Source organism: Amblyomma maculatum, chromosome 8 (assembly GCF_055883805.1).
Source record: "Amblyomma maculatum isolate TAMU_Amacu chromosome 8, ASM5588380v1, whole genome shotgun sequence".
NCBI classification, from domain to species: domain Eukaryota; kingdom Metazoa; phylum Arthropoda; class Arachnida; order Ixodida; family Ixodidae; genus Amblyomma; species Amblyomma maculatum.
In genome coordinates, this window is record NC_139351.1 from 91,879,575 (window position 1) to 91,906,805 (window position 27,231).

General features: G+C 45.2%; 1 protein-coding gene across 2 annotated transcripts; it reads right to left on the bottom strand.

Moving 5' to 3' along the window:
• Positions 1-644: 644 nt before the first annotated feature.
• On the bottom strand, positions 645-27,129 carry TfIIFalpha (transcription factor IIFalpha). Of its 2 annotated transcripts, XM_084576801.1 has the most exons (13): positions 27,078-27,129; positions 26,568-26,611; positions 26,375-26,447; positions 23,654-23,847; positions 17,149-17,319; positions 16,857-16,995; positions 16,445-16,674; positions 12,631-12,851; positions 11,998-12,107; positions 11,795-11,885; positions 7,255-7,290; positions 6,257-6,377; positions 645-987 (listed from the first exon to the last, which is right to left on the bottom strand). In XM_084576801.1, exons 1-13 carry the CDS (start codon positions 27,105-27,107, stop codon positions 771-773), a joined length of 1,677 nt encoding a protein of 558 aa, XP_084432927.1. In that variant the 5' UTR covers positions 27,108-27,129; the 3' UTR covers positions 645-770. The 2 variants fall into 2 exon arrangements, with proteins under 2 accessions (XP_084432927.1, XP_084432929.1); XM_084576803.1 differs by lacking the exon at positions 7,255-7,290.
• Positions 27,130-27,231: the final 102 nt, after the last annotated feature.

Sequence of the window (27,231 nt, forward strand, 5' to 3'; positions counted from 1 at the left end):
TCATTAATAACTCATTTTAGTATTTCATTATCACTAATCATGTTACCACTACATGTTTCCATTAATTATGTTACCACAACCACTACCACCAGCACATTTTGACTTCAGTTTTTCAAGACATATTTCGGCCTCATTTTCTGGCAAGACAACTAAAAAAAAAAACCCCAAAAAACATATTATGCTAACCAATGTATTAACATTCAAAAGCCAAATTAAAACTTTGTCAGCTCTACTAAAATTATAGATATTGGTATGCTGCAAATCGGCAACTATTAACATTCATAGTCAAATTTCCGCAGCCAGTCTGAGTTATGTAAAAGGCCAGTTATTGCTGGCTGCTCAGAATCCGTTCACAACAAACCCTCCCCAATGTATACAAGCTCCACCTAGAAATGGGTACATGCTGTATACGAATGGTATGCCACAAATTTGAGAGATACTAGGCATTAAAGAGATAAAGGAAGGACACCAGCTGATAAGCAGCTACAAGATAACACAGTTTCCAACCTCTTGCGACCATGCAATAACCGAGTTTACTGTAGCCACATGAGTGGAACCAAGAATTTACAACAGGGCTCCACACACATCACGAATTCACAGCAACCATCTTTAAGCCTTACTTCATTCCACAATAAATTGCCAGCTAAAGTGGATAAAAGCCGACTTTATTTACACAACAGCCTCCCATAACCCGCAACAATAACAATATTGTGCGCTTCGTGCATAACCGTTCACTCATTTGGAGCCACGAAATGTCCACCATGGCTCCCTCAGGCTTTCATGGACAGGTACAGCTTTCCCTTGATGGTCTGCTTCTCGGGGTTCAGTTTCTTCAGAATCTGGGCTATCGTGTTCACAAGCTTATCGCTGCTCAGACCTGTCTTCTTGGACTTGAACTTCTGGAGCAGTTCTGTAGTGGTCATTGGCTTCCTAAGTAGGTAGCGCCGCACAGAGTCCTCAGTGATGCCTTCTGTGCTTGATGACCAGCTGGAAAACGTAAGTGTGATTAGCTTCTCATTAACAAATTTCTAATACCATCAACTTTTTTGCAATTCAAGTAAGAAGGAGACCAAAGTATGTTACTTTTCACAGTTGGAACTGAGAGGAGCCATTTTTTCACTCCCTGTCTACATGACCAAAGCGTCAGTATGAACAAGCTAGTTTGAATTTCAAACTTCCATATAACTCGCAAAGTGCTACAAGTAACACAATACAGTAGGACGCTGACGATATGAGCCCTGTATGATACGAATCTTAGGATGATATGAATTCGCGAGGGCCAAACTGCATTTTCTAATGTTCCAAACACACTCCCACACTACTACAGATGATATGAACTCTTGAGCTGTGACCGTAACCTCGAGCCATAATGCTGTGACGTTGCCGCTTCGATTGATAATAGCGCGGTATGCACCATAAGCACTAGGCCGCAGCGCAAGTGACCATCGGTATGACTGACACATTGCTGATGTCGATACCACCAGCTGCGCTGTATGCGTCATAAGCAGCATGCTGTGGCTGCACGGCCATAAAATATAGCAGCCATAAGCAGATCTGCATAGACATAAATGCATTTCTCAAATTTCTGCAATTCAATTTTATTTGTTCTAGATAATATGAAACACCTCATAATGCAAACACTTTTGCTGATCTGTAGGGCTCGTAACGCCAAGATTCCAGCTACAGTAAACCCTCATTAACTCAAAGTTGTAAAATCCAAAAAAAACATTTCGAGATAAGCAGAGTTTCAAGTTAAGCAAAATGTCGAAAATTTTTAGCGACAACTCCTGGCGATTTGTTGCGCGACGCCACCGCCAACGCTTGTCGTTGCCGCTGGTGCACATCACACGGAGCGACAGTACTTTGTGACAGAGGCACATTTTCCAGCGTTGCTGTTACCGCCCCATCGTCGTTCGGTCACGAGGAGTGCAGTTGCGCTATATCCCATATCTAACACTAAACAGCTTGAAATACAATAACACTGATGAAACTTTTTATGCATAGCGTTTAAAAAAAAAAAAAGGGTCGCAGAGCAGCGGTTTGCTGCTACACAGCGATGCATACTTGCATTCCAGGCGGTGGCTTTCTCCTGCTCCTTTCGAAAATTAACGATATCTAGCCACACTAGCCTTTTTATTTTCCTTTACAACCCTACCAAGCTTTTACTAATTCGTCTCGATGCGCCCATTGCATGCACGGATCAGACGACGTGAGTGTCTGCAGGTTCTTCGCTCAAATCGAACTAGAAAAACAAATTTCGCTCGCAAAAAAAAAAAAAAAAAAAAGGCCAGGACAGAAATTGAGTAGCCCAAAGCCTTCTGTGATTGGCTGCCCCGCGAGCTGCTTCCGGGTGAGACGTGAAATTTTCTAAAAACCCAGAACCTGAGCACGACAGCGACGAGCGAAAATGCTTTGGCGGCCCTCGGCCTGTCGCGAGCGTCGATGCTCCAGTGCACAAGGAGAGCTTTTGTAATAAACGCAATAGAAATAAAATTCTCCTGAAAAACGGAATTTTTATTTTGGAAGGCAGAACTTGGTAATGCTTGCGTGCTTTGCGTTGACATTCGGCAAGATAAAAGCGTCCTCAAGCTGCTGAACGCATCGCATTAAGTCATTGGTCGCCGCCGCTGCATTCAACTTTGTTGCAATCCAGCACGCCCAGCGAGCAGCGAAGCTCAGCGGAGCCCTGGAATAGGGGCACCGACCTTGTGAGAAGACGGAAGATGGAACTCTTCCGCTACTAGCACAAGACCCTCCTAGAGAAACTAACGTATTTCCTATCCTATCCTCAACTTTGTTGCGGAGCAAGCATTTGCGGACACCACATACACAACAAAAATCAATCAACGCTTCGTGCACACAGCGCGACGAAACAGAACAACACAATCACTAAATCGCTCTTGCCGCTATGCACGTGCGAAGGGCAGCTGACTGAACTGGTTGAACCAACTGCCTGATAAGACCCATCAGCCCCCGTGCGCGTGCGGCGCTCACGTGACAGCTCCCAAGGCGAAAAACGGCTGCGTCCGCGAGAATTTTGTATTCGCTCTTCAAACATGACCGCGTTCGGCACTTAGTATAGGAACAAAGCGCTCACTCGGAGCCCCTATCACCTTTCGGTAACGACCTTTGTCTTTGGTTCTTCCGGTCAAAATTTCGAGATATCCGCATTACGCACAAAAATGCTTCGAGATAAACGGGAGCTAATACACAGCCCCTATGGGAAGTGAAGGCGCGGCGTGGAAAATTTTTGACTTACCTGATTTTTCGAGATATGCGAGTTTGTGTTAACGAGGGTTTACTGTATTATGCCTTCTCCGCTCAAAGTGCCTAGTAACCAGAAAATATGGTTTCTGTGGCATATGGTAGCAATATAGACAGTAAAGAATTTCTGGTATGTCATTACAGCCAAATTTCATCCCTACAAACCCTGCATTAACAAATTTTTCAAATGAACGAATTTTTTAAGAATCCCCAGCAGATTTCCTATTTCCAATGTAAAAATATTTCAGAATTACGAATTGCAATACAGCGCATATTTCAGAATAATGTATTTTATTTTTCATTTCCTTCTATAATCTAGGAACATCAGTATTACGAATTCGACTATAACGGTGCTGCAAGCTCGCAACTATTGCGTGAAATATAAACCGCCATTTCTGTGTGTATGGTCCGTGGGCTTAGCTATCATCAGCATATCTAGTGCCTGCTCCTAGCACCACCACAAGGCGGTGGTTTAACCCTTTCGCTGTCGGAAACATACCGGTACGTTGTTTTTGAGCTTCCCGCTCACAGTGTCACCGACGTACTGGTACGTTCTGTATCCTGCATTCAATACTAGGCGCAAAGCTGGCGTACTTGGACTGGCTGCGTCATCTGTCAAATCATTCTACAAGTTCGTATTTTCACCCCACACTGTGTTGGTACGTATATATTGAAGAGTATGGAGCCGCTGAGCTAATCCTCGCCAACTTTTTTGCTGGGGGTTGCTGTCGCTCCGTGCGCGCTGCTCTATCGTGCTAAGTGATCATGCGGCGCGCGCGGTTACTGCTTCAAGGGTTGCGCGCGTCATTGCCTCTCCAATAGGTAGACCCATGACTCCATTGCTGTTTTCGTTCTCTCTTGCCACGCCCTTGCTTACGGCTAGCAGCAGACAAGGAGGTTGTTTTAGCCTCTTTCCATCTCCCTCTATCATCTTGATTTCCCAACGTGCGATTTTTCTCCGCTGTGCAGACCACCGAAAGTGCGCCCTCCGTGCGCGCGGTTACTTTCTGAAGCCTGACTGCACGGGACCTTCGACTGCAGACTGGACCGATGACTCTTCTGATTATGAACACGAGCCGAGCTCGAATTCGGACTCTGAAGAAGTATTGAGCAGTTTTTTTTTCTCATATTATCTTCATTTATCTAATTTATAGTCCTGCAGAACACTGAAATGTGCATATTCCATTGACTATGTTATTTGTATAGCAATCATAATCAAAAACAATTCGCTATGCTCGTTCCCTGAAACCAAGACGGCACTAAAGGAGCGTCATGGCCAGATAAGCACCCGACAGCGAAAGAGTTAATATGCTGTAGCCAGCAGGCCTAGCCACCTGCTTTTTTTCTTCTTGTGCTGTGGATCGTTCGCTGGCCAATCGTTCGTTGCGTTCACACGTACGGGAAGCTATATTTTTTTTTCGCGGATTATTTTATTGCGAAGTTTGCGCGATATCTGACAATGCATGCACGCAGAGAAGGTTCCAAGAAGATAGGAAGGCAGCTTTCACTGCAAGAAACAGACGCAGGGAAAAAGTCAATCGGCCTCTGCAGACAGCTGGTATTGCCCCATCGTCTGTTGCGATCACTTTGAGAGACTGAAACAAGATTTTCAAAATTCAGGAAATACTGAAGATGACGTCATATCGAACTCTGGTGTTTTTTAAGCGCATGGACAAAATCTGTATTTTCATCACTCGGTGCAACCACGCAACCGATGAGGTGTTGCGCAAAGTAGAAGGAGCATGTGCTGTAGTGGTGTAATGTAGTGTGTGGTCGTGTTTGCTGCACGCCGCAAAAGAACAACTGATTTCTTCAAATAAATCAGCTTTGAAGTTAGCGCAACATTTTAATTTGAGGCTTTGCCTGTCGACACAGGTGCCTACTGCCAAGATATGTCATTTTCATACCTAGGTTTGACCACTGACTTATAATCGCTGATTTTTCATTAGTACAACGATGTTTCAAAATAACAAATTACTTTTTTGCGGTCAGGCGTGATTCGTTATATCGGGATTTGACTGATACCGACACCAGTTGTTAAACTAACTTCAAGTTCGACATCTCCATTTTCAAACACTGCTGCCATTTGGTGCACCATGTACAACAGTTATTCTCATCAATGACACGACGAATGACGAAAGTCATAGTGTAATCAGTCTCTTGATAATAAACATTTTGGCGTCTTTTGGAAACAGCGAGCAGAAGTTCAGAAAACGCAATCAATTTGCAAGAGGCTGAGGCTAGGCTGAGGCTAAGATAAAGACGGCATAAGAGACCAACTGTAATACCCACTTTGAAAGAAGTAGAAATCCATTCAGAACCATTTTCGAAACATGAAAAATGCTGGTCTTTATCCAGCCCCATCGCAAGGTGCCCCAGATGCTAAGTATCCACAATCTGCAGTTTAGTGCTAACTGCGACTACAGACAAAAAAAAGTTAGCTGTGTTACAACTGGATTCGTCGCTGCTGTGCTTTTCTACTGCACAGCTTCTACAAGGTCCAAAATGCTAGTGACTAAATCTTGCTGCTCGAAAGGTGCCACAGGTTTTACTCGACCCTTCCTAGACTTTTTTCTATGCACAACTTTGTTACCCTTTGACAACACATCAAGTTCTGCCTCTTCAGTAGGATTCACTCCAGTTTTATTCAAGGAGTTCTCAGTCCTTTGGGTCTCAGGGTACACCAAAGGCTTCCCAAAGGTGTCGAGCAACCTTATGAGTCTTGGCTCTCGTCCCTTCCAGCCTAAAAAAGTTAATGTCGGGCAATTGGACACTCAAGATGATGTCAATACTACAACAAGACTATCGCGAGCAACTACTACAGTGTGATCAAACCCAAAGTACAGCGAGTAAATGAAAGCCGGGTAGCTGCCGGCATGCATAATTTCAGGGGCTTGGGGAAACCAATCTACCAATTCCACAGAACACACTCGAGAACTGTTACCCTACGGGACGCCCTTTCAGGCACTGAATGCTTAGAAGGAAAACTCACCTGCTAGGCATGGAAGGTGTGGACAAACTGGCGTCGCTGCGCGGCCGCTTTGCTGAAGACCCGTCCGCCTTCGAGGATGCCGCAGAAGATTCTTCCATCATTTTGCGCTTCAGGGATTTACCTGAAGGGGCACACGCGGTAAAGTAAGGTCACTCTGTGCTCAGCAGCTGATCACCATCAACATGTGATACTGTGCAGTGAGCTGGTGCCCAAATCATGCAGTTATTGCTAGTTTCTTTTTTTTTTTTTTTTTTTTTCATGCATGAAATGAAAATTAGCACTAGGTTAGGTGCACGTGGTGAAGGCAGTTATAGAAGTGGTCAGCCTGCTTGTAAAATGGCAGTTACGTAGTTAGTAGGAGGAGTGTTAGCGAAGTAAAGTCTGTTCCCCATAATTAACTAGTTTGAACTAGAGCAAACCATGACAATGCGTTATGTTAACTAACTTGTGTATGCAACGCTACTATTACCCCAACTTTGCCGTTTCCTTTTCGTTGTTGCAATCATATTGCAATATGTCAAGTTTTTGCTATCTTTATTGTATTACCTAGTATGGTTAAGTTCAAGTAGTAACTATCTGGTAACAAAGAGGTATCCTGTTACTAAATACATCTTGCACGCCCTAACTTTAAGAGGTAAATACATCCATAATCAATAATTAATCTATAATGCAGCCTGCTTTACCAGTACACTGAATAAGTTACTGGCTGTTATATTAATTGTGATATTTGTTACGAATATTCAGCTCTGGCAATAGGACATAGCATTGAAATGTCCGCTCTTTTTCATGCCAAGATGTCAATGCACGGTACCGTTAATCAGTAGACCACTATATCGGCAAGCTATCAACAAATGCAAACACAACTGACTCTGACTAGTCCGACTGAATGGGTGCAGTAAGAAGTGCGCTGGGTGCAGCGTGCCAAATTTCATATGGTCCTAAACGGTCGGACACATGGGCACAAGGACTGGTGCAATTAAATTTGTCAGGATACTTATCACAGTCCCATGGTTCTTGGACCACAATCCCAAGCCCTACAGATGGGTCGAGGATAAGAGATAACAGAGTGGCAGAATTTGTAAGGCATGCTCAAGAATAAAAGGCAAAAAGCAAATGTGACGTAGCAACACCAAAATCATGACGGTTGCAAAGAAATAAACAAAAAATTACAAGATTAACTTGCAGAGGATTACTGTATAAACCGAAATATAGGTCAAGATTTTTTCTCAAAATAAAGCAAGCTAAAGTCGCCCCTCGTCTTATACAGCGGTCTTTAGCAGAATTTGAGGCAAAGTCTGGCAACAAGTGGCGTTTCTGCTCGTGAACAGAACAGACAGCCAAAACCATATCGATATCCTGCAGTTAACCAGGACAGCAGCTTAGGCAAGTCGGTTATCCTTTGTCACGCACCGTTTTTGTAGCAAATCCTGCAGTTATCAGCTTTCTTTTTCCGTCCCAAGCGCATTTAACTTCGCGTGCGCTCTTTCGTTCGACCTATGAGAGTATAAAATGCCTCTTTAGCAATGAATAAAAGCATGTGAAGGCAGTTTTTCCAGACAAAGTGATGTTTACCAAAGGGAACGGCAACATAGCAATTTTCAGCGCATCCCCCATCAACCACTTTTCCTTCTATGAACCCTGAGCACACAGCAAAAAAACCCCAGCGAAAAAACATTTGTCATGAAGATCCAAACAAGTTGCAGAAGTTTTCAAAAGACTTCAAGCCAATCTGAGTCCCTGTGCATGCTATTTAAGCATGGTCAGAGCATATGCAAGCCATGTTCACGAGCCTGTCTTTTGCAAATATTTTGATAGCATTTAAACAGACTTTCTAGAAATTTTTCTTTGCCGTAACCACGATGAGGCTTTTCTTGTGTTTTTATTTGCAATACTTGCGCTAAAAGAAAGTTTGGCTTTTCATGTCTTTAAATCTGCCTCAATTAGACAGGACAAATTAATGCACTGAGCAGCTCGTGCTTCTCTACCAACATATAAATGGCAGTCATAAAATAACATTTTGCCTTAAATGGTAACAGAATTAGGCACGGGCAGAGTAAAAATACTGGCTAACCTAACTTTACACGCAGAGCTGTCTCAAGCATTCCTTCTTCTCATAGAAAGTAATTGATTGGGCCAACCCAACTACAGTGTAGACCGCTTATAACGTAAGTCGCGGGAGTTGCGAAAATCTGCGCTTTAAGCGGTACCGCGTTATAACCAAAACATTGTGTTTTTAGACTCTTAGCATGTGAAACAGGTAAATTACCTTTTAAACACAATTTATTGCACATTTCACACACACAAACACACACGCAAAACAATTGCAACTCAGCATGAACAATGTTTACCTCACAAATGCATTACCAGTGGAAGATTGCGGTGATTTTCGTCTGCCGGTGTGTTTTCACTGCACTCCAAACGATCTCATCCTTAACAAAGCTTAAACACTGAAGCGCCTTGTCGCTCAAGCTGTTTCTCGAAACCATCTGAAGAGTGCTGCGTCCACGTCCTCGTACTTCAATGCACGAATTCTCTTTCGTGACAGCGAAGAAGAATCTTGCTGCAGTTGCTGCCATGCCGTACTTTGCTGCCACCAACGCTTTCTTCAGCCCGCTCCCGACGTCCTTTATAACACATTCCTTGGTTTCGAGCGATAAAGCATGCCACTTTTTCACGGTGTTGAAGACGCCGACAGCATGGTGGTAGAAGCATACAGCACAACATAAGTGCCGACGGACGCAACAAAGAGACTGGCGGGTCAGGGGGGAAGGGGGGGGGGGGGGAAACAGCTGCGCTACTGCTTCTACCCCACACTCTGTGCTGCGTACGCACGGATTGGGTGCTGCCAGCATGACGTACATGCTCCATGGTGATGTACGCGCCTGCCTTCCTTCGGGTACTTCGGGATTGCCTTCTCCCTCTCTCTTTTCATTGCGCGCGTCCGCCCAACAGCCACTGCTCTCCACCGCGGACAGCCCTCCCTCGAAGGGCGCGGAGTGCTCCCTTCAACTTCCAAAAACCGCACTACAACCGGTATTCTGGTTTGCGTACCTGCATATTCTTTGGGTACTTCGAGGTTGCCTTCTCCCTCTCTCTTTTCATCGGGCTCGTCTGCCCAACTGCCCACCCTCAAAGGGCACGGAGTGCACCTTTTAACTCCCGAAAACCGCGCTACAACCGGTATTCTGGTTCGCGTGCCTGCATATTATGCGGTCTGCCTATACATTGAGTTCTATGGTACAAATACCAATGGTCAGAAAAACCCGCGTTATACAGTGAAACCTCGTTATAACAAACAGTTAAAAAATCGGAAAATAGTTCGCTATATCCATAATTTGTAATATAAAATTTCGTAGAATATACATGCAAGAAAAGCAAAATTCAATCAGAGAAGGCACAGCAATTCGGAGGGTGCCTACTTGGGTAAGGTCCATTTATTTACGCGCAAAAGAACTGCATTATCGCGGTCTGCTTTTTTGTGTTGATCGCATTCGGTATCACGCCCTGTTCCACAGTTTGCAAACACTCAACAAGGGCAAACCTACTGCTCTCAATAGTGCTGCAGGGGCGGCGCAGTATATCCAATACAGCAAGCACTTCTTGTGAAGTCGGAATGTTCTCATCGTCTGCAGGGTCAGCCTGAGCTTTGTCTGCGGGATGTTCAGAAACTTCCACAGCGATTTCGGTGTCCGTCAGTACAGCCGTGGTCACCGCGATATCGCCGACGCCTACAAAGTCCTCTACAGTCATTGTTGCGGGCACGTCACCAACAAAACGCGCAAAATCATTCCAGGCCTCATCGAGCTCGCGGAGTTCTGCTTCTGCTTCGTCAGGATCATCCCCATCACTTGATGCACGAGCCTTTGCTGGAACAAAACCTGCATGCCGAAAGTAGTTGGCAATCGTTTCGCCTTTCACGCTGTTCCATGCCGCTTTAACACTTCCAGCAAGTCGATCTTCAAGTCCTGCTTCATATGAAGCTTCACGAGAAGAATGTCAATCAGTCTCCTCTTGTAAACTGCCTTGAAGGCCCTGATTTTATCTCGAGCTTGTTCTTAAACGTCAGTGCTGCTCTTTTTTTCACGTTCACTGCCATCACGCACTACGCACACCCGCGCACCACACTCGACACAACGAGAGACGCAACGCTACAACGGCCACGCTGCGACGCCCTGCTAGCATAAAAACGCGAGACGCAAAAACCAAAAAGGCAAAAGCAACATTCGATCGCACCGCTGTCGCTGCTGCTGAAGCGGCGCTGTCAACAATTGTGAGATGCGAACGATTTCTCATGGCCTCCGAGATCACCTCCGCGCACACAAACATGCGTGCCGGGTTGATCTTGGAGACCATGGATTTCTTTGGCTGTCAACTCTAAATGCCGATGTGACATCTGTGGCGCTGTCAGTGCCTGCGAGGTAGTCCTGAATGTTTGCTGCGCCGCACAACCCACTTGTAGTGCAACGAAGCCTGCCTCCTGCTATTAAAGTGAGGTAGTGCTTGGCATCTCGAAGTTCGTTATATCCGTTTTATGCTGAACCACGTTCGCTATGGGAAGTTAAAATACATGTGCTTGACAAAAATATTTCGGAAGAGTTTGATATATTCAATAATTCGTTACATGCGTGTTCGTTATATCGAGGTTTGACTGTAACCGTTTTCGTGCTAAAAGCGGTTACGTTATAAGTAGTAGCAACAGAAATTCAACGTCATCCCTGTCACTGTATGCTTTTAGTCTGGCTTGAACGTTTCTTAGATACAGGGCACCCCAGTTAAAATGCATCATCATTAAAAAGAAACTACGCCAAACCACTCCTTCGAATCGTAAGCAAGGAATCGCACTGGGAGTCATGTAATGCATTCGAAAGTTGTCGAGCACCAATGAAAATGGTTGAACCTGGGTGCTTCCAATGAGGTAGCTTTTTTTTTATCTGGGGAAAATGAAAGCCCATAAAATTTCAAAAATGCCCCGCTACTGAATGCTCCACGCACCTTTCGATTGTTGAAAAGTGGGAAAATGTTTATATTTTCATATTTCTTTTCAGCAGCACGTCACAAATACAAAAAAAAAAAAAAAAAAAAAAGAGTATGTTTGTACTATTTCTAACGCTTATTTATAAGATTTCCATTTAGACCTCGTAGCGTACTCCACAATGTGACCCAGCCTTGTCCTGTCCTCCTCTTTGCTGTGTCTCGTCTTTTGGCTGGTTAAGTATGAACCCATACCAACGTGCCCAGTCATCAACCTTGGTGACCCGATCCTGACTTCAAGACCTCGATTACGCGTCTATTGACCGATTCCTGTCATTTTCTCGTTTTGTTTTGCAAAGCGTGAGTGCTTTAACATGACCTACAGTTTCACTTACGACAGAAATTCTCGCGACGGGAATCTTCTTCTGAGATAAATGAATCAGTATATCATCTTAAAGCACTTATGCTTGCAAAACAAACAAAAAAAAAAAAGAGCTCACATACCATCGTTAGGTATCAGCTCCGTAAGCATCGCACATCGCTTGCCACAGGTTTTGGGCCGCTCACCTTTGCTCTTCTTCTCGTCGCTCACGTGCTTGGTCGGGGTGTTTGCGCGACTGCTGCTCGCACTCTCGCCGCCATTCTTTTTCTTTGGTTTCTGCCAAGAGGGACAGCTTGTTAGAACTGACCCCCCTCCACACTTGAGGGGAAGGCACAATGTGCAAAAGGAGATGGAGGGAAAAGAGAGTCGAGAACCATGCTCTGCCTACCTGCATGAACATGGCTGATTGGAACTTGGAGTCGTCAAAGTCAGAGTCCGAGGACTCGGAGCTGGATTCTCCGGATGAGTTGCCCTTGGATGCACTCTTGGAAGGGCCAGCTGCGGACCGCACAAAAGAAGGTTTGTTTCAACTTCAACAAATGCACCTTTCTTGGCTCATGAATGGCATCCGAAGGAATGTGTCAAATGAGACAGATTCACAGCCAATCCAACAGCAGCCACATAACAAACCAACATTGGCTAAAGTATCTAAACACTGGGTAATCAATAACCAATCCAAAAAAATTGCAAGTCAACCAAGAATACAATCCAGTAATCACATAACAAGCCAACATTGGCTAAACTATCTAAACAGTGGGTAATCAGTGGCCAAAAGCCATACAAAAACTATATAAAATAAAATACAACAAACAAAAAGGAAATAAAAATATAAATTAAAAATAAATAAAAAAAAAAGGCTTTCACCTTACTGTGCCCTTCTTTAAATTTTTTGCTGTCATAAAAGGAATGTAAAAAGAATGATTTCATTTTCACTGCACCAGAATTTGGCTCTTCTTTGTACTGAAAAAACCTGTATGTAAAGCGCTAGCGAGGCTGCGGGCATCAATAACGTGCTCCTCACCATCCTTCTTCTCAGCCTTGGACTTGGGCTTGGAGGACGCGGAAGACTCTGTGCCCTTCTCTTCCTTGGCGGCAGTCTCTTCCTCCCCCTCGGGTTTCTCTTCCTCCTTCTCAGCTTCCTCTTCTTCGTCAGACTGGTCCACAGCCCGCAAAGCGTCTTCATCCTCAACACCTTTCAGCTCCCGATTGGCCTTCTCATCCTCGGGCTCCTCTCCTTCCGAGCTGCCGCGACATGCGCAAGAAGCGACATGTTGCAGGTGGCATTCGAACCCCCCCCCCCCATCTATGGGTCCCAGGCAGTCATCTACTGAATGAGCTACACTGTGATGACATGGTCTTGTTTTTGAAGGTATAACTGTGTGGCAAGTAGCCTAGGCCCAAGGGTTTCGACTAGCACTACCCCTGACCACAGTAGTGAACGCAGAACGTCCTTTTCTATATCACGACTGAAGTACTAACAACATGGCCACAATCATAGCACTAAAACAACAGTTAGCTGCCGCTCTAATCATAAAAAGGAGAGGTATCAATTGTTAATAAACATAATGCAGTTTCCTTTTTACAATAAATGCCTACGGAAACCCTTTCATACATCATCCCGAAGAAATGGTTATCAAACGAAATCCAATGAACATGAATCCTAGCAACCAAAGGCACTTGTAGGGTCGCTGAGGCTTCACCTCTCCTAAAGGTCAAGAAACTAGTGGACTGGCATTACTGTTTAATGTTAAGCACAGTTGCTGCAGCAGAGTTCACCTGTATTTGAAAATTTCAGCATATCTCGACCCATGATCACTGTTCGCTAAAATGGCACCCGCACAAGAGGATGATGGAGCATGTAAAATCTCACTCACAATGATACCATCTGTGGACTCAGCCTCACATTATCTTAGCAGCTGCCATATGGGTGACATGGCCAAATTCCACCCCGTGGTGTTTTTGCCATACTTGTACTGCGCTGAGCGTGCATTTGAAAATTTTGCGCCCTTCTGAAGAGCTTATTGTGAGGTGCTGCCATCTTCTAGAATGTACAAGTAGTAAAACCTCGTTACAAGAGACATTCAAGGGACCCGAAAAACATGTCTCTTGTAAGCAAGGTCTCTTGTAACCAAAAATTCTAAAATCACTGTGTTGATCAGTTTACTGCACATCAGTATATAAATGCATTCACATGCATTAACAGGAAATTGTTCAGGAAAGCTTAAAGAAGTTATTCATACTACAGTCGAACCCGGGTATATCGAACCCGGATATATTGAATTTTGGTTATATCGAACTCACGGAATATCCCCTTGAAAATCCCATGTAAAAGTATAGGAAAGCCGAGTCATATATCAAACTCAATTTCACCGGTTGTTCGATATATCGAACTCCGCACCACGCACTGGAAAGTGTGCCTTCCCCAAAGACGATTGCATCACTCTTGGCTGTTTGCCGCGTGACGTTTTCAAGCCACGCGCAGAAGGAATGAGAGGGGACAGTTCGGCGACGGCTGGTCTGGGCAGCGCCGCGGCCATTCCCGCGCTCGCATCTGCAGTTATCGTTTCCCGCGCGCCAACACATGACATTTGCAAGCCATGTGCGTGGGTGTGCTCATTCTTTTGCCGAGCTATATATCTCCTTCAGCACGCGCTACACATGCGTTAAGCCATCTCAGCCCGTTTCCAGACAGACGTCGGACGCTTTCTCCAGCGTGTGTTGCGAACCCTCTGCGCGCGGCGGCTGACGTGGCTATGGCGCCCGCGGACGTTAAGAAGCGGCAGCTCTATTTTATTTTTTTGTTTTCTGCGAGTCATCCTTTCTTATCGTTGTGCTGTACACGCGGCGTAGCGTAAGATATGACGGCTGCGGACGTTAAGAAGCAGCAGGTTTTTTTTCTTTTCTTTTTTGGCAGGAGTCGTTTATCCTTGCATGTATGAATCAACGAAAGCATGCGATCAGCTGCTGCGATCATGAGGCCCGCCCAAAGCGCGGTGTGATAAATCGAACCAGGCTTGTGCAATCAAGCCATTACGGGCACTCTGCCAAGTTCGCTCCCCCCCACTGCAGGAGCTATTAAAAGATAAACGCGCCTGATGTTATCACTGGCCAGCATCTTGGCACGCTGCCAAGAAATGAGCTGTGGATGAGACGACCAAAACGGAGTGACGCGTGCCGTCGACATGCAAGCGAAAACGCTGGCGATTTCTGCCACCGCGACACAGAAACCTTGTTTTGAGCTGCCGCGGTGGCTCGAGCGGCGACAGGGACAAAGATCCAACAAGTTTGAAATGTTTCGCTCTGTCGCTGCTGCTTGTCGCTGAGATAGCTCAATCGCTAGCATGTGAGTGAGCTGGCCTTGACGCATTTTTTTTTCCATCAAATTCTCGGGTTCAAAAGTGGAGGGTGGGTTCATTATGCGAGTGGGTTGATTACGCGACAAATACGGTATCGTTTTTTTTGCATCGTAAGTGCCGTCACAAGCCGATTTCTGTATATCGCATTTTCGATATATCGAACTATTTCACGATCCCCTTCGAGTTCGATATATCCGGGTTCGACTGTAGTATGTATTTTTGCGAGTGCAGAGTGTATTCCTTCCCAAATTCTGGAGGTAAAGCACTTCATCTTGCAAGCCTTCCTGTTGCTCTAATACCTTCGAGGCACTCTTACATGCTTGTCAACCTCAGATGCTTACAGGCTCGTCACCCTCAGATGATTCCCAAAAAGAAAGACATTAGGATTCTAAGCTTTCACCTTGTGATCAAATTTTAACAGTGAGGAGTTAAAAATGCTGGATGTCATTCATGCATTTTGATTTGCTTCGTAGGTAACAGTAATGCGATGCCGTTTTGACTTTCCAATCATGAGGAAGCACTCCTCAGTTCCTCACATACACAACAAAAAGGACACTGATATGGAACAGAATTTAGCTAAGGGAATCTGAAGTGCATCATGTACGAGTTGGTAAGCTTCAGCTGCATTGCATGAGCACACATGGGTTGTGTCTCTTCTAAATAGTGAAGAATTTACTCCAGGGGCCTGAAAAAGTTGCCCTTAGTAACCGAGTGTCTCTTGTAACCATGTCTCTTGTATGCAATGTTGTTAACATGGCAGACATAGGAAAACCAACTAAACCATTTTCAAATGTCTCTTATAACCTTGTGGAGGAAAAGAAAACGGACCGTGACTGTCGTGCTGCACATTGTTTGCGGCGGCACGCACTCGCGGTTTAAGTTTTTTCGCACGATTGCAACAGACGCGCGAAATTTGACGTCTTTGTTGTGACGCTAGTGGATGCTCGTGAAGACTTTCTAGGACTTGCAAGTGTTACAAAATTTTTGCCCTACCACCTTGCAGGACAAAAAAGGAAAAAAAAAAAAAGATTGTGACCTAGGTACTAAGCATGGTTAGCGGTGACCCATCCTCACGGTTTTGTTTTCTCCACGCGATTGCAACGGAAATACGAAAGTTGATCTCTATCTTCATTAGGACACTAGCGGAAGCCCGTGAAGGCCGATTTTATCTTTGTTGGTGACCTCTCAGCTTACCGACAATCACGGGGTGTCACTGCTCTCCTGTTTAGTTAGTCTCATTGATGCTATGACTGTAATACCTTGCCTACATACTTTTCCGCCTATTTATCCGGAGCTTCACAATTTTGTTTGTTTGCATTAGCAACAAAAAAAAAAATTGACACTGAGGGTAAATTTTCTTCGAAAACAATCGACACTCAAAGCGTTAAAGAATCTCGGCACTGCACTATTGCAGGTCTTGCTCCCCTCGAAAGATGCTGCAACCTAACAAAGTTTCATACCCCGGAGATTCTCTCTCACCTCGAGGCTGACATGTAGTCCACTTCGCGGTCGTCAAAGTCCCCTTCGTCACTCTCTTCCCTCGCCTCATCATCAGAGTTGTTTTTCTTCTTTTTCTTCTTCTTTGCATCCTCAGCTGCCTTACCCTTTTTCTTCTTCTTTCCGCCAGACTCATCATCGTCCTTGTCGCCATCCGAGTCATCTCCGTCGCCATCAGAGTCGCTCACCCAGTCATCCATCTCTGTGATTTGCTGCCGAGCAGAGTGCAAAGAAAACCGAGAACAAGTTCAAGTGACTCAAGGATCCTGACATCCACAAGTAGAAACTCTACTACAACACACACAGAGGTAAAACCTGGCCCCTACAACGGGGCAGGAGAGTGTGGCATCAGAAGGACGTAACGGACACAAATGCAGAAAAAAAGGGTACTCACAAAGTCCCGGTTTGATTCCTTCTTGCCTTTCTTTCCCTTCTTTCCCTTTTCTTCCTCCCCTTCCTCCTTCGCACCTTCTTCATCAATTGCCATCTTCTTGCGGACCATGATAGAGAAGTGGTTCATGACCTTGTCCCTCCTGCAAACGAATTAACGTTTAATAAGAACCCCTAGCGCACGTCTCATCAAGCTGCAGTGCAGTAAATTGTAGCACCCCCCTGCATAATTATGCAGTAATCCTCTCTTCATGAACGGAGTGCACTAAAAACATGTACAGATCAAGTATGCCCACCTCTCAAACTCCACTTCTGCTTCTTCAGCAGTAAGCGCCTTGAAGCGGTTGACAGGGTTGAAATTGTACCACTCTTCTATGGGGAATGCCTCGAAGACGCCGTCGGGGGCTTTGCAGAAGACGTAGAAGGATGTGTTCTCTGCGACCCCTCCCTCTCGTATGGCTTTGAACCTGGAGATGCAAGCAAAATAGGTGCAAGCAAGCAATTTACGTTGCGGCTCGCGGAGTCACAATTTCACGTGAATGCAAATACAAAAGAACTAGGGACCAGTGCATGTAAATGGTATTCCGTTCATAAAAATAAAATAAAATAAATAAAAAGTGCAACTGAAAGGAATCCTGCCCGCAACTCAATTTTCACAGGATTTTCTTTAAAAGTTTCTCTTTCGGTCTTCCAATGACATGCCTGTGTGTCAAAAAAAAAAGCCCATGGCTTTCTTTTTAAAACTTTTGATAGCCCAAATGATCCTTCTGCTGAATTAAGGACCAGGAAGCGGCTAGCAGAGAGGTTTCACTGATAAAAAATGCTTAGAAAATGCTTGGTGGCTAATAGGGGGAGGTAGCCACGCAGTAAGTGAAGCACCACAGAAGGGAGATAAAAAAGAATACATAAAATAAACAAGCTCATGAGTTCCAAAACATCAGAAGAAAACTAAACCCCGAAATTAGATTTCCTACTCTATCAAGTTACTGTATAAATTTTCCTTACCCCCTTTAAGCACAGCTCGTCATTCCAATTCCAAAACAAAAATTACCATTAAACAATATTTCCATGACCCTTTCCAATGCAAAACATCTAGGGTTAATAGTTCAGAAGCATGCATGAAGTGCAGACAAATACATGCACAGTCACTAGGCTTGCAAGACACGTTGAGAGTGCTAACAGTTAGTACAGCAATCATTTCTGTATGGCCGCTACATGATTGAAAATTGCAACATCGAAGTGCCACAATTTGTCAAGCTCCCAAGCAATCCTGGTATCACTCCTTTTATTTCTTCAGTATGTGATATGCCAGGAATTAAGAAAAGAATATTTATGTTCATTAGATACAGCTGCGGGAATGCCTGTGAACCTGCTACTAAGCTGAGTGTATCAGGGATATTATTTACTACACTCAACGATGAGCCCAAAAATTAGGTTTGGTGTATGGGTTTTGAACGTCCCAAAGCGATGAGAGATGCCGTAGTGGAGGGCTCCAAAAATTTCGACCAGCTGAGGTTCTTATCTATTTCATTACCACAAGAAAACGGCCGTTTTTCATAGGTCTCTAAAGATATTTTTTCGGCAGTACAAATAACACTGCAGCACACGTTGCAGCATAAGAAATTGCACATAATGAAATGCTCTTTTCGAAAACATAGGTTACAAAGCAAAAAATGTATTAGGGAACACACAAAAAATTAGAAAATCGCTATTTTCGTGCCGAGTTGATAAATATAACATTGAAAAGGCACAATATTGTTACGCAATGACGAGAGTGCGGCCGGCCCGTCTGCTGTTGGGGGAGAATGGCACCAATACCGTGACCATTGGCGTTGGTGCGTACCTCCGTTGGTGCTGAGGGTTTGAAGTGTGCCAGGACGGGCGGGTTGGTGAGGGCTGCGATGAAAGCAGAAAAGGCTTGAGATTGTTCTTAGCCCCAGCAAAATGGATCGTCGTTCTTCAGAAGAAAGGTGAGTGGACGAGCCGTCTCCGCAAAGTTGGGGACGAACCGCCAAAAATACGAGCAAAGGCCAAGAAAACTACGAACGTCACTGGTACAGCAGGGTGTAGGAAATGCACTTACAGCACGGATTTTGTTGGGGTCGGATTGAACGCCACGGGCGTCGACGAAGTGTTCGAGTACCTTGAGTTCACGTCGGCCGAAGCTACACTTCTTTGAATTCAGCTGAAGGCCAGCTCTTCGGAAGACTCCAAGAATGGCATCAAGGTGGTGAAGATGGCTCTCGAAGGTCGAAAAAATTCTCCGATACTGCCCCATTAAGCACTACTTCACCACCGCTTACCGTCCACAAACGAACGGCCTCACCAATCGCCTCAATCGCACACTCACGGACATGCTGTCAATGTATGTATCGGCTGATCACCGTGACTGGGATAGTACATTACCGTTTGTCACCTTTGTGTATACAGTGGACTCCTCTTAAACGGAACTTGAAGGGGATTCAGAAAGTGTTCCATTTATGAGAAGTTTCATTTAAGCAAAGTACACATATTTCGTGATGCAAAACTTTATTCAAATTGTTCCAAGCCTTAATGTTGTGGGTGCAAAGAAAAAAATGAATCAATCTTAGTTTGCTTAACATTTTTCAATTGCTTTTTAACGAAGTAAGTGTGCATACTCGACAAGCTTGGCAGAAATTCCACACACCCCTCATGTTCAAAGTAGTGTTGCAGAAGTGCAACAGCATCTTTAGCTGCACTATCTGGCACTGCACTTAGCTCAGGGTCCTCACACTCGTCACTGGAGGAGGACTGGTCGTCGGCCTGCACCTCGGCAATCATTTCTTGAAGACTTTCCTCACGACAGGTGAGCACGTGGGCATCCACAGCCTCGTAGTCCTGTTGCGAAAAAGGAGCACAGGGCACTACCTGCCTGAATATAGTGTCGGCTTCTACAGCTTCTGTATCGGTAGCACTAGCCTCTTCATGAGGTAATGGTTCATGAGCTTTGAAGCCTGCATGGTGGAAGCACCTCTGCACTGTTGTCGCCTGCACTTGTTCCCAGGCACGGACCAAGATATGTATCGTCGACAGCAAGTCAATGCTGTAGTCCTTGCCACTGTCGGCACAAAGCAGCATGCGGTGGAGCAGCTGGCGGCGGTAATGCACCTTGATATTCTGTATCACCCCCTGATCCATAGGATGTACCAATGCAGTTGCATTGGCAGGCAGAAACTCGAGGCTGATGGACTTCAGTCCTTCCACTTGGCCATGGGCAGGGCAATTATCGACAATGAAAACAACTTTCCTGCCCTGCTTAGTAAACCTTGCATCTTCCTCTTGCAGCCATTTCTCAAAAATTGCCATGGTCATCCACGCTTTACTATTGGCAGTGTACGTCACAGGAAGACTTCGCGTTCCTTTGAAGCAACGTAGGTGCTTTGCCTTCCAGACTACCAGCAGTTTCAGTTTTTCGTCCCCTGCCATGTTCGCGCCCACGAGCACCGTAATGCGCTCCTTACTGCGCTTCCCACCAGTGCAGGCTTCGCCTCTGTAGGCCAATGTCTTAGATGGAAGTGCTTTATAGAAAAGGCCCATCTCATCAATGTTGAACACGTCTCGTGGTTCATAGCTGCTTAAAATATCCTGCAGTGGCCCCTGTTGCCAGTCGGCACACAAGTCTTTGTCCACGGAAGCACTTTCACCGGAGATTGTCTTGAAGACTAGGCCATGGCGTTTTTTAAAACGGCTGAGCCATCCATCGCTGGCGCTGAAGTTGTCGGCTGCTAGTTGCAAGGCTATCTCCCGCGCCTTTTGCTCCAGAATGGGACCGTTTATCGGAAAATTAGCGCTCCGCGCACGCTTAAACCATAAAAAGAGAACCTTTTCTAATTCCTCATGCGGCGTTGTCCTCATCCGCATTCGGCTTGAAGCAAAAGTCCCAGTCCTCACAGCTCCTTGTATAGCGGCCTTGTTCTTCAATATCCGCGACAGCGTTGACTTCGGGATGTCGAACTTCTTCGCAACTTCTGTTTTCGACAGGCCGCTTCACTCAAGCTCCTGAAGAACTTGTAATTTCTTCTCAAGCGAGAGCACTTTGTGTGGTCGTTTCTGAACGTTCTCCATCACGACCAAGCATCGACCTCGCGTAGGCCTAACACAGAGCACCAGGACGACACGTGACACGACGATCCGGCACGGCGGCAACAACGATGGCTACTGGATTGGCTTGCCTCAGCTGTAGTTCTGGCTGTGAAGTATTTGTTCATGGTTGTGAGATTACCGTTGCCATGTGCGAGAACATATTTGCTGGTCAGATTCCGAATGTTCAGCTTTTGTGCCGTTTAACCGAGGGTAACAAATAAGCGGTGTTTCAATTAACCGAATAATTTTACTGTGTTGGTATAGGAATCCAACCAAATAACGCTACTTAATTCCGTTTATCCGAAATTTTCATTTAACCGAGTTTTGTTTATTGGGCGTCCACTGTAATTCCTCCCGTCACGATACAATGGGCTACTTGCCCTTCTATCTTCTGTTCAGCTGTGACCCTTCACTTCCGTTTAACAGCATACTGTCTCCCACCACTAATGCAAGTTCCTATGTTCGTGGCACCATATCCTGAGCTGACGCCGCCCATGTTAATCTTGCCGCCGACTGACTACCTCTAAAAACTCTCAAAAACGCCGCCACGATTCTCGTCATCGGGATGTACACTACTTTCTAGACTCTCTCGTCTTACTCTGAGCTCCCGCCTGTAGAGATGGACTCTGTGAGAAACTCTTGCCGCGCTACACAGGCCCCTACAGTGTTTTACGACCAGTCACTTCCGTGACATACGGGATCACCCCTGTGCACCCACACCGACAGTTCGATATGCCACGGACTGAAATCGTTCATGTCGCTCGCATGAAGCCGTGCCACTCCAGCTGTAGCTCCCCGACGTAGTAAGCACCGCAACTGTGCTTTTCGTGCCAGGGTAATGTTACGTATATGCCACTGAAGAGGACGACGATGGACAACAAAGAAAGAGATGACGAAGCTGAAGCAACGGTTGGTGTTTGCAGAACACTTACGTCTGTCATCAGCTGTTGTGTTTTCCTGAACTGACCTTTTGCCACGTATCAATATCTACAGATGCATATACATATACATATTGAAGATCAATTATCCAGGAACGCTGTGTAAAAAAATAAACTGTCTGTAGAGTGCTGTTCTTCGGCTATATAAAAAGAACTACAGATGGAAACAGCCTCATTTCTCGTGCCATGCAGTGAAGCACTTGCTGGTTTTCGTGAGGCATCAAACCAGAATTGCTGGAAGCTGGTTGTAGAGGCCGGGTATACATGTCGGACATGCGGCGGACCTTCAGGAATGCATTTTCAAGGAATTAAACCACCCAGACTCAGAGTCAATGCTCACTAGTGAATAGCTTGTGCCATTTTCGGGTAATTATCACAACTGACTGTCAGTTAACAAAGCCGACAATATGATTCAATAGTTGACTTGCTGGAAGTCTTTTGATCACAAAAATTTGATGTTAATGCTGCATTACCATGAGTGGCAGGTATTTTTTTTCCGCCCCCACGCCGCAACCACACATGCACGTTAGTTCTCAGAAAGTCCATCAAAAATCAGAATGTCACCAGAGCGAGAAAATTTAAACTGGTGCGACAAGTGAAGTGCCTAGACTAACAACTGGGTGGCGCTAGGTACAGGAGAAATTATTCCAACATGTCAAAATCGGTGATTTAAAGCATTGATCACCGGTGATCGATTTGAATAGATGTGGTAACGAAAGAGTTGTGCACTCACATTGCACAGCACATAAAACGTCTTGCTTTTTGCCTCCATTGAAAAACGGCCGCCGTGGCCAGGATTCGATCACGCGTCCTTGGCTACAGCAGTCGAGCACACCACTGCATCACCACGGCAGGGTGAGCGCAATAAATAGGTAAACTCTGTTGAAATCTGAAGAGTGTTGAATTTGCCTCAAACCATCTGCTTATTACATGTCCAGAAAATCGATTCATGAATCTTCCTGGCTATGCTGACTTTTTCTGGCAGCAAGAGGCAGTTTTATTGCATAGAAAATTGCACTTTAAAAAATCCTTTCCACCACTCAATTCAAACACACAACACCTACACCGAAAAGGACTCCAAGACTGCCCTTCTGAAGCGAATGGGAGCTAGCCCGGCCTCCTAGATCCGCGTCCCACTAAATAAAAATTCCGAGTGCGCTGTGGAACCTACACTGCAGAAATGCGAAAACCTAAGCATTGCTGGTGCACACAGTGCATCACGTTTTCTCTCATCATCTAAATGCACTGTCATTATCACTGCTAACGTCATCATTGTCATTATCACTAATTGCAGTGTCATTGTCATCGCTACTATCATCCTCACTGTAGACAAGGTGAATTATGATGTGCGTTTCAAGATCCCGGGCGTGGCGTAGCTGGTTAAAGTGCTCGGCTCGGGACCGGAGGGATGGAAGTTCAATTCCCATTGGAGACTGAATTTTTATTTTTCTGACGACGTTAGTTTCGGTTTTGGATGATGGCGTCATTTGATTAACAGCTATAGTTAGACCAGACGAACAAACGCCAACAGTATGAGCCATTAAAGGCTTTCACCTTAAAACCAGAGTCAACACACCACAGTTGACCCACAAAACCAACCAGTGATGATGGCACCTGCATTCAACTTCACAAGACTTTCCCACTTCACAAAAGCTCCACTCTCGGTGAAATTAGTGCCTTCTGTCGTTTGAACGCAGTAATTTATGACACAGACCAGCTTCAGTCTGTCCCCAGTCTGACTTCCAGTCCAACTACTCACTTCTTGCCTCCCTTGCCGCCTACCCGCAGCAGCCAGGGCTGATCGTCGGGGTTGTACTTCTTCATGATGATCCCATACTTCTTCCGGCGTGCCTCCTCTTTTTGGTCCCGGCCAAACTCGCTGCCGGCACCAAACTTGGGCATGTCCTCCTCAAGCTTGAACTCCTTCATGTTATTCTCTCTCTCCATGCGAACCTAGGAAAGAAGAGAATAAGTGAACATAAGTCTATTTAGAAGGGGTGGCTATCAAGCCTAAAGGCAGAAAAGCAGGAAACAGCGTAAACAGGAGAGAGAAAATAAATCGACTCGAGTACCCGTGAAGTTAAGTACTGCATTAACTTGAATGTAACTATGCTAGAAATGGAAAGCCATACTCCATATTATAAATAAATCGATATGCGCCACTGCAGTGATTCAGTGGTTAGGACACTTGACTACTGAGCCTGTGGACCAGGATTCAATCCAGGTCGGGATGAACTTGTTTCGATGAAGGCGAAATGTAAAGCACCATGTGCTGTGCGATATCAGTGCAGGTTAAAAGAAACCCCTATGGCCAAAATCATTTGGAACCCTTTACTATGGCATTTCTCATAGTCTGAGCCACTTAGGGACGTTAGCCTCCCCCCCCCCAAATATTACACAACAATTAAATCTTTTTTTTTTTTTGTGCTATGCCACGATGCCAGGAAAAACTACTCTCCCATTACTGTTGTGGCCGCACTGCGTTTCGGTAGATAGGGTGATTTGGTCATTCTTCCAATAAGGTTTAGGTGCCAAGGCACTTCTAGTTAGGAAAAAATATTGGTAGGTTTGGTTTGGGTTGCGAGGTTTAACGTCCCAAAGCGACTCAGGCTGTGAGAGACGCTGTAGTGGACAACTTTGAAAATATCGACCACCTGGGGTTCTTTATCGTGGATTGACATTGCGCACAACATGGCCGCCTTGCTTTTTGCCTCCATCAAAAGGTGGCTGCCACAGACAGATTCGATCCCACATCCTTGGGCACAGAAGGCAAGCACCATAACCACTTCGCCACTGCGACCGGTAGTGCAGCAGAAGGGCTGATCCTGGTCACACAAAACATGACCTAACATTTGAAACTTCCGCACAAACTAATTGATCACAGCTTGCCACATAAACTTGCCGGTAAGCAGTAGAGAATTTGAGGACCAGTTAAATACAGAGTTAGCGGTGGTGCCCGCATCACAGAGCAGCATTGTAGAGCCATCAATATTGTGTGACCTCGGGTAAATCCTCTCAAGATGTTGAAAACGACTGTTGCTGTGTACACTAACGGACGCATGGCCGCTACAGTAACCGATGCATGGCTGCTCCAGTTGCAATTCCTCCTTCCCGCTTGCTAGCCGGCCGCTTCGGAGAGACCACTGGGGGGGTCCTAACAACCAGAGACGTGTGGACTGGAATAACTCGAGCTGTATGGTTCTATCGAAGAAGATACATTCCTTGGACCGTGTGCGCAACCAAGGCATCACACGTTCGCTCGCGTCTCTTTTCTCTTTTCTTGCAAAACTTGCAATAAACACTAGTCTCTACCCAACAAATGCATTGAGAGGTTCCTCGCTCACGGGCTCCCACACCCCGAATATAACAAAGACAAACCACTCTTGAAGCCTTGATTTTATATACTACACGAAGAGAAAGCCATCACAGTAGATACCAGCCAGTACAAAATAGCCACTTGACCTTAGAGTTGCATTTCATTTGCCGACAGCTGTGCACCTGCTGAGCACACTGTGAAATAATTTTTATTTTTAACTACGCAGTTCTACTAGTGACTGCCATCGCCTGATTTTTCTCACCCTCCTGCACTATTCAGCTTCTTTGTTATGCACTCATTCTTGTCCTCTATTTGCACTGAGTGCACTGCTTTGTCCGCAGATTTCTGTGCCATCAGCATAGTCATTCAGGGGCAAACCAACAAGGAACTCGTCATACGCGACCAGCCAATCAAGAAATTTAGGTGCAAGCGGCGCTCATTTTGGCCCCAACAAAACTGGCACTAATAGAAATGTTGACCATGCATTCGAAGCCTCTCTAATTCATTAATTCCCAGTTGTTCAAAACACCGGATGAAAGTATGGAACTAGGACTTCATCACTAAATACTAACCACATGAGGTGACAATTGTCGCGTTGTACGGCGAGGCTGAGGGCTGCCAAAGAACTGCCATTCGTCGCATTGCTCAGGTTCTGGGTTTGTATAAATTTTCACTCATCATCCACAAACATCTTGCAGCGCCACCAATTGCCGACTTTGGCGACTGATGTTAGCTAACTTTATATATTCTGAATACCTAAAGACTAGTGAAAATGTGCAAGCGCATTGCAAGTGATGTGCAGAATTCCTAACCGCATTGTTGTCTGCGTACGATCAAAGGAATTTTTCAGGGTGTTGGTGTTCAGCTGTTAGACTAGTGTTTGCACGGATTTGTTTTTTTCAAGGGCCTCCTGCAACTCTGTCAGCTTAAATATTGGCTCTGTACTCATAAATGTGTTGTAGATGACCATTAAGTGTGCTAGCAATTCACGGAGTCATGCAAGCAGGAATGAAATATATTTACATTTTTGCGTTTTGGTGCATTTGTGTCTCGCAGGGTGTTAAAGGGTTAAAAAGTAAAACTGCGCCAACAGGCTAAGTTTTTTCGACATAAGATGATCATCGCATAGCTATCGAACGCACTTTTTAGTCACAAGGAACTTACCTGGGTCCAATTGGATATGTCTTGCTTATGCGCAGCATTGAACCGCATGACATGGTACCGTTTCTTGGTTTGCCTGCGTAATGAAGCATGGTTCTAAACATCCATGCAGCCCCGTTACCCAAAAAAGACGCCCACCTGATCGCAACAAAAGGATGCATCAAATAAAAGGATGCAAAAGGAATAGGAAACTTACTTCGGTATACGAACGACAAATTCTTGTCCTGGGTTGCTGGCGCCCTGTGGTAACAAGGCAAGTGACAGCAGATATATTCGACAGCCAAAACTATGGCAAAGCTTGGGTGATCATTATTACAGCGCAAATGACGCTGGCGACAAACGCAATAAACATAGTGAGGCTCCGGCATTGCGATCCGGCTTTGCGCTCCTGAGCACAAAACACCTGGACACAAATGTGACAAACCTGCCCTCAAAGCCTAGAGACATAGTCGGCCTTACACCGAAACAACAACTTGACAGATTATCACAAAATCGCTTCAAAACATACGGGATCGGCTTACAGCATTTTCTTTCAAACGCGGCCGACCTCGTTAGCTTCAGGATGCGTCAAGTGCGTATAACTGACCAAGTGCTTATATATTACACCTCAAAATTTTCCGAATGTTTAGCGCAAAGGCTATGCTGCATTAAATTAGAAATCCGAGAGCAGGAAGAAATTACTGAGTGAAATAAATTTGGACGTTACCGAAGACGTGCTGGAAGTTGCAGCTGCCATTGACAAGCCGCTAAGGACGATAGCGCCATCACAAATACAACAAACGTTTTGTATACATTTACTAATGTACAAATTTAAAATTCCTGAAAACAATATTTATTTAGTAAATTTTTATTATGTATTG

Excerpts from the sequence above, each read along its gene's own strand:
- TfIIFalpha (XM_084576801.1), bottom strand. The coding sequence starts at position 27,107 with ATGGCAGCTGCAACTTCCAGCACGTCTTCG. Across the intron at positions 23,848-26,374 it reads ACATATCCAATTGGACCCAG|GTTCGCATGGAGAGAGAGAA; the intron begins GTAAGTTCCTTG and ends CTTCTTTCCTAG. Across the intron at positions 988-6,256 it reads ACACCTTCCATGCCTAGCAG|CTGGTCATCAAGCACAGAAG; the intron begins GTGAGTTTTCCT and ends TACGTTTTCCAG.